Source organism: Pocillopora verrucosa, chromosome 1, assembly GCF_036669915.1.
Source record: "Pocillopora verrucosa isolate sample1 chromosome 1, ASM3666991v2, whole genome shotgun sequence".
Taxonomy (NCBI): Eukaryota; Metazoa; Cnidaria; class Anthozoa; order Scleractinia; family Pocilloporidae; genus Pocillopora; species Pocillopora verrucosa.
This window is the reverse complement of record NC_089312.1, coordinates 35,406,713-35,415,029: the sequence shown is the minus strand read 5'-3', so window position 1 is coordinate 35,415,029 and position 8,317 is coordinate 35,406,713. Positions and strand designations below refer to the sequence as shown.

The 8,317-nt window shown below is 39.7% G+C and overlaps 1 protein-coding gene across 1 annotated transcript; it reads right to left on the bottom strand.

Moving 5' to 3' along the window:
- Positions 1–220: 220 nt before the first annotated feature.
- LOC136279372 (uncharacterized) lies at positions 221–3,563 on the bottom strand. The gene is given in 8 exon segments (XM_066163036.1): positions 221–449; positions 451–803; positions 805–915; positions 917–1,075; positions 1,672–1,983; positions 1,985–2,097; positions 2,100–2,193; positions 3,546–3,563. Coding segments are annotated over 8 exon segments (1,389 nt in total).
- Between the last annotated feature and the right edge of the window lie 4,754 nt (positions 3,564–8,317).

The window sequence follows — 8,317 nt, the reverse complement described above, 5'->3', positions numbered from 1 at the left end:
AAATTTCTTCTATTCTTAGTAGCTTTTTATAGTCAGAAAATAAGCGCAATTCATTTTTCAACTCTTGCCACTCAATGGTCGATATTTCCTGACCGTCGCTCTTAAAACATGAAAAACGGTTTTGTTCTCCCCCAACTTGTTTAACTTTCCATATCAGACTTACAATGAATATATAGTGAAGATCGTCTCTAGACAAGACAAGAGTTAAATTCCTAGTTCATTAGAAGGGTAATATGAACATCGCGTGAGCTAGTCTGCACCAACCTGGGAATCCATCTTTTTCTTTACTAGCACTGATCCCACACACCATCGATGGAGACACATAATGCATAACGCGAGCAATGCTCATGGCTCTGTGGGACCACTCATGGGACAGAACATCAAAGTAACAAGAGATGTAAACATCGTTGACCAGAGGAGTACCGCTCAGGGTTACTAGGGCGTATGCGTTTCTCGTTGACGCTGCTGATGCTCCGAACTAAATCCTTCTCTGAACCATGGTCAGCAGTTATCAAGAGGATTTTTTCCTTTTTGGTGACAATTTTTAAAAACCTTTCCACAATTTCTGGCTGACGGTAGATGAAGGTGATAACTGGGGCGGACTGGATGCCATTCTTTCTAAGAACTAAGACTTTGTCACCAACTTGCAAAAATTCTATTCGTCTTGCTCGGGATTTTGAATCGTGGATAATGGCTGAGCCAGAATAACATCCACCACCCTTATTTTTATCGAACACAATTTCGGTTGATTTCCCTCCTTCCGGACGTAAACCATCGTCAAAATGTGACCGTTTTTTTCTCTCCCATCAGCATTTTCATTACGGCTTCCAACTCCGCCTTTTCCTTTGTCTGTTTAGCGAGGCGTTCTTTCAACTCACGTTGCATTTCATCACTTTCGTCTTTGCCTTCAAGTGGCCCTTTGAGTTTTTTCTTCGTTTTGACGAAGAGCCTCTATCTGCTTAGTTTTTCCTTTCTCGTCCATGGCTCTTTTCATTTCTTCGTCAAGCACTTTTCTGGACACGCTGGTCAGGCGGTGTATTAAAGGCCCTCTTTGCTTCCTCACCTCGTCAATCATCTAAGAAAAACAAATAAACTTAAGAGAAAAATCGAAGCACAAAGTTTAAGTTATGAAAGGGAGTCAATAGTTTTCTAAGTTGAGCAAATTCCAAGAAACTTTAGAAGCATTTGCTTTAGTTAGCCATTATCTTCAACAAATAAACGAAGAAATGAAATCGAAGAAATCTGGTGACGCATTTTGAATATTTGATTGTCTGAAATTATACTTTATCAAACAAATTCGCGTTTGCCATCTCAAACTGACCGCAACATTGATTGTCACAACAACTTCTTGATATTTTTTACTCGATTTCCTTCCACTATTTACACTAGGGCATACAGGTGTATTTGGTATCTCAATAGAAGAGCTTCAGGATTTAAATTTCGCTTTTGCGAAATTCCCACACATAGGGAAATATTGCAACCTATCAAGCCCATAGAATTTGGCTGTGAATTCCTAGGTCTGACACACTAAGTCAGATGAATTTTTCGGAGACCACGACACACAAAAGAAATTAAAGGAGGTGAAAAATAAAGCTTTAAGAATTTAGTCTTTGGAAAGGAAATGTATGATGAAGTGTCCAAAACAGGCTGAGTCTTCGTATTCCTCTTAACCCCTAACACTATGGATTTTTTTTTGGGAACCAACCTGTTGTCGAACAATATTCTCCTCTCTCCTATTTCCCCTATTAACCATTGCACCCAACCTGGCAAGCAAGCGATGTAGGATTTCAACTCATCCTCAATGCTTCTCTCCCCTCTCTCTGCGTAGTAAGCAGCCTGGTCGCCATGTGTTAGAATTAAAATCATATAAGGTCGGGCTTCAGTCCCAAAAAACCTTTTAATTATTTTCAAAGCTTCGGTATCCTTGGGCCCAAATCTGACACCGTACTCAATGGTGATTATAATAGCATCAAGACCGTCGGGGGGACGTGACAAAAACGTTAGCGAGTTCTCGAAGAATGTCCTTTTACTTCACATTGTTAAGACCAGTCACGCCCTTAGCCATTTCTTTGGCTTTTTCCATCGCTGTGACTGGGCCGTATCCAAGATTCCCGGAGTGTCTATCATGGTCACCACTCTTTCATCTTTTCTCTTGTCTGCATTACAAAATTGCGTCACATACAGGCACTTGGGCTGTCCTTGAAACACATATCAAACTCACGGGGTACAAATAGTCTTAACATGAATATAGTGACCACGCCCACTTCAACGCCCCACTCAAATCGAGTGTAATTTTCGAACATTTTGCCATCGTGCGGATTCTCTACGGAAAAAGCACTCAATGTACCTCTGAAATATTAAACTATAATATTGTGGCTTTCTATTTCGCTAATTTTCTAACTTGAAGGTAAAGTTTTTCCCTCGTCATTTTAACCTTTTCTCCGAGCGGTTGCGTGAAATTAACAAGGTGTTTTTGTTCAAAACACAACCGAGCGAAGCGTCTCGGGCGATATCCCTTTTACGCAAGCGCAATTTAAAAATGTACCGCCAGAATCAAAAAGAGGAACAAATTTCCTTTGTTTTGATATGTAAAGTGTCGAACAAAAAGCAGATTTACCCTCGTCAAATGGCGTTTCAAAACAGCTGTATCTTCCTCCTTTTGATTTTTTCCTGTTTGGTGAGCGTGAAAGCAGTAGGAGAGGGATCGGGAAACTCAGAAAGCACTTCGGGAATTAATCTGCCATTGTTTACTTACGAGATAAACAAGTAAGATTTGTGAAGTTCATCGCAGTATGAAGTCTAAATAAATGCCTTTTTTAAGCTTGTTCGCTGGATTTTCGTAAACTTCCATGATTAATTTTTCGTTTCAGCTTACTAATCTATACTATTTCAAAGCAAAGAAGTTTTCAGAGAAAACCATGAGTCGGTCCTTTCACTAATTGTAAACAAAGTGTTTGAGCAATCAGGTACACGAGGTATAATAATCAATAGCCCTATATAAGAAGTCTTCAGAAAAAAATATTTTGTTTTCAGAAAGCTGTCAAGAAAGCTAGTAATCGTGGCAATTAAATGCACTTCTTAGCAATTTGGAAACGGGGCCCTCGGTATCGATTTAAGGTGTATTACAACGAGGTTGATGTACATCAGCTTAAAGATGAGAACAGCCAGTTGAGGGGAGAAAAAATAAAGTTAGAAGAATCGTTGGTACAGGAGAAGGCAAAGCGATTGCGAGTGGATAAAAAAGCCCGAGAAGCTCTCGAGAAAGCTGAGAAGAAAGGGGCCTTCTACAAAAAAAAATTTATTCAGTTGGCCAAAAAAGTGATTACAAATAGGAAAAAAGGTAGAGGCCCAGCTAAGAAGAAGTTTAATGACTATTCTAAGCACCATTAAAAGAGAATTAAAAACCAACAGAAGGAGGAGTGCCAAACTACACTTTCCTTTCTTGGGCTGTACAATTTTGTTGCAACCAAAATTGAAGTCCTCAAGACTGAGACTAATCAATATGAAACTTTCAATCTTGATGGAGAGGGAGAGCTGCCATTTACAGAGTCTGACCCAAACATAAATATGTGGCTTTACCTCAAAGATAAATTCATTATTTCAAATGAGGCCTGGCATGAAATTGCCATTAAGGCTAATGATCTCCCCAATATATATTCCATCAAGAAGCAAATTAATGAGCTAAACAGTGAATGGAACTTGAAACCAACACCAGGAGATGCTTAGGATTTGCAGAAAGCTTGCAAAAGCACATTGCTAGGCTTCAGAAGAATGGAGAAATCAATGATGGAGAAACTATTAAGATCAAGCTTAGTGGTGATGGTACAAATATTGGAGAGGGGCTTACAGTTGTCAACCTCACTTTTACTATTCTCCATGAAAAGGATGTGGCAATGCGTGAGAAGGGAAATTATATACTTGCTGTTATAAAATCTACAGAGACATATGATAATCTGAGAGACAGCCTAGCAGACCTTCAAATGGAAATGTCAAACTTAAAGGAGATAAGTGCAAATAATTGCACCTATAAAATTGAATACTTTTTACGTGGATATTTGAAATTTTTAGCACTGGTATGTGGTTTAGGCAGGGCAAATGAGGATTATGCTTGTGTGTGGTGCAAGTGTCCCAGGGAGCAATGGTGGGACACAAGCAAAACATGGTCGATTAATGACCCCAAATTTGGTGCTAGAACTGTCACCGAAATAGCAAGGTTTTCTACTGGAAGGAAATTAAACTGTAAGGCACTACCATTATTTGATTTTATACCTATGGACCTTGTCATCATAGATACATTAAATTTTTTTCTGAGGATTTCAGATGTTTTGATTAACTTGTTTACAAGAAAAAAAACTTCTGATAGATTCCCAAGAGATAAATATAAACACATGGCATGTTATGAAGAATTTATCAAAAGTATGGGAATCACTTTTAATTTTAGAATCAACAAAGAGAGCAAAAAGCTGGAATATAGAGATCTTACTGAACCAGAAAAGTTGAAACTCTTTCAGAATATCAAAATTCTGACCTATCCTTGTCAAAACAAAGACATACAAGTCATCTGGGCTAAATTTATGGACATAATTGGTGATTTGAGACTAGATTTTACATCTGAAGAGGGTATTCTTGAACTGCAAAGAAATAGCAAATCATGGTTTGAGCACTTTCTCAAAGTTTACCAAGCAAAAGATGTCACTCCCTACATGCATGCACTATGTTATCATGTTCCTGAGTTCCTGTCACTTTATCAAAACATAGCATATTACACACAGCAAGGCTTGGAAAAATACAATAATAGAGCTTCTAAAGATTTCTTCAGATCCACAATTCACAAAGGGGTTGATGCCCTCAAACAACTGTTTCTGAAGAAAAACAGGATCCAGTTCCTGGAGGCAGCAGGTTATGAAAGGGTTTAAGAACACCTACAACGATGAGCTTGTATTCAATGATTTGACTTCTTTGTCCCAGCCAATACTTAATAGTTCCTGGAATTACATAGGCAAAATCTTCAGCTACATTTAAAATTCTTTCATCCCACTTCAGCCCCAGATATGAATCAAGCACCCTATTTGACTCCGATTGGTAAACCATCTTCCCTCGTTGAAGAACGCCGGGCAAAACACTCCCAACACCTTCCATGAAGACATCTTGGTCAACATTAAGGTCTATGTTTATATCAGGGTCCTCTCGCCGTCCAGACCAAAGCTTTTTCTTTATTTCACGAGCAAGTTGGCCATGGAACGATTCTTTTCTATCCTCTAGAGAGTTTTCCGAGGGAATGAACAGCTTTTCGCTGCGAACAAACGGAAAATATCCAGATCCTCTATCGGCCCTGAAGGGTGTCCATTCATCGAAGCATGTGCTATAGCCAACGTAATGAATTTTCAACCTCTCTTGTTGATTTTGTCAACCTCCCTGATCTCAATATCATACAGTTTTGTATCTTTCTATTGTGGATTCGCCTTTCTAACGGGGGTTTATGTCAAGTATTTGTTGCAAAATCGCTTTGCTTTTTTTATTTCCCTCTTTAGCCTGTCCGCCATTTTGAAAATTCGCAACAGAGAGCACGGGTGTGCATCACGAAGGTTTAGTGGTCGCGTACACCTGGAACCGAGAAAAACAAATGTTCGTCGCGCTGGGGAAAGAGTTTGATATGTCAAATCCAAGTAAATGAGCTTCCAATGGCGCTTTTTCCGTTTCCAGTCTTTCAGCGCTGGAATCACATTTGAACAAAGGTAAGTTGGTTTATTTTCTATCACATCTTGTGACTTTATGATCTCTATTTTTATTGCTAAAGATAAAGAATCTGAACTCCTTTCAATAAAAATTTGAGCCTCTGTAATTCAAACTAAAGGAACACGTTTGTGTTTCTTCGCAGGGAAAATCCGAAATATTGGTTTAACTTCGAAGTTGACAACTTAAAGCGTTTACTTGAGGTCTTAAAAGTTCACCCATCGGGTGTACAAAACTCCTTTGATCCCTTCAACCAAGATTGCATAATCCGAGAATTCTACGAGAAAAATGGAATTCGATACATGGGTAAAATCGCCAGAAATCAAGGACATTTCGAGCCCGCTAACAATTATCAGCGGTATATCGTATTACACTCCGGAACAATAGAATATCAAGAGAATTCAATATGGCGGCGATCACGGCTCGATCTGCAAAGAAGAGTGTTTCGTACCACGACTTATACAATTTGAGCACCGCAGATCATCTATTTGATGAAAAGAAAAAGGAAAGAAGACCTACAAGTAAATCTTTGGGATTTTTCGAGGCAGAGCGATGACATGATGTTAGAATTTTGATTTGCTTTAATTTAATTTTCGCGCTAAGACTACTGAATTTGCATTCAATGCCTGGCATATTTTTATTCCGAAAAGGACCGAGAACTAATGTATTTCCCTGCAAGAACATAAACAAATATGGCCGACGATTCGAAGATCAGTGTTGCTCGTGTTTAACTATTTCAGTCGTAGTTTTCAAAATGGCGTCTCGTCACTTACTCAACATGGAAAATAAGAGATATTCTAGCGCGTTGGGAACTTTTTTGATGGGAGGAAATGGCAATTTTACAGGATATTTGGACGCTTCGAACTCTGTAGCAGTCAATTCGATCGAGAGCAGTTGACTTTATTGATGCACTTTCCTGTAATAGGCGAGTGTTTGGGATGGAGAACGACGGATTTTGAAGAACTGTATGGCGACCTAGGTCAATAATCAATGACAAAAGAACTGGCTAGGGAAGTAAGTGGTTTTTATTTATCGAGTCCCTGTGAGGTTTGCTGAATAGCAGAATCAGTACTGAATATGTCTCGATCGAGAGCAGACGGGACCATGAGCTCCTGATTGTTATATTTTAGAAATTTTACAAATTTCCATACAGTTTCTTATATTATTTGGACGCCATTATGGACGAAATGCGCAAGCGCGGCCGCCATCTTGTCCAATATTTCTGCCGATGATGAATAATCAAAATTATGTACCGTGGCTGAACAAGAAGTGTAGGTTACTTTGTGAGCGTTACCATCCGAATTTTAGTCCCTGTCGCAGGATCTTTGTTGTGTCACCCAAAAAAAAAAACGACTGTGAAAGAGACTACCGTAAAGGAGGAGAGAAGGAAAAAATACTCATGGACACACTCACTCAAAAAAAGAATGCAAACAATCAAAGAAACAGAGTAATATTTGTTTCACTGTGTTATGAGGAAATACTAGCTTTGAATGCCACGTGGACTACTTGTAATTAATCTTTACTCGCTACTCTTAGCTGCCAGGCAGTTTGGGGCTAAATTAACTCTCAGTCATTTACGTGAGATGTTGTAAATAGCTTTTGTTTTATATTCAATCACAGCACGTTCGGTGATTCGTGGAAAAGAGAAGGCCTGCCCGTAAATCCAGTTCTATCTGACCAAGGTCTAAGGAAAATCGACACCAAGTTCGATGCTTGCAATCCTTAGTTGGTTCTCAAATAGTCCATAGAGAAAGATGTCATTGTAATTCCCCGGTCGCGGAATCCGAACCATATTAAAACAAACCTTCAGTTTACTTACGTAATGCTCAATGAAGACAATCGAGAGTACTTCGAGAGTCTTGATGGTAAGATAATCGTGCCCGACGACGTTCCTCCCTTCGATTCCTAATCAAAGCCGAGTGATTCCGATCAAGAGACGACAAAAGAGGAAAAGACCGCAGACGAAGGCGTTCGGAAGAAAAGTCAAGACATCGGTGAGAAATTGGTTTTAATGGAAGAGGTTGATGCAAAAGATTCCATGCTGTATTTAAGTTCTGATGATCATTGGATTCACGCGTTCGACTCCGCCTCAGGTGAGGTGAAGTGGAAATACGGAACTGCTGATGTAGGTGGATCAAAATGCGGGTTCAACTCTGATGGAACTGTCGTGTACCGCGGAACTGACGACAAACTGAATCACTCCTGGCGCTCAGCGCTGTCTACGATAACTTTATTTGGAAGTTTTTGACAAAAGGAGCGATTACGTCCACGATTCAAGCTGGCGCAGACGTCAGTCTCTATTCCGGCTATTTTTATGCCGTTAATCCAGCAGGCTCCCTTAAATGGAGGCCGAAATTTGGTCATCGCCTGCTCTTCTAGAAAGTGGCAAAGCCGTGTTCATTGCCTCGATGGCTGAAGATTTGGCAGATGTGTTCACTCTTGATGACAATTTCGTCGTTGGCGAAATCATTTGGAATTACAAAATAGTTAAACCCGTTTTCTCCTCTCCTTCCTTTAGCCATGATAACGAGGCCGTATTTTTCTTTTCGTACGATGCAAACTGCTGTGTTTGAAGCCGACTCGG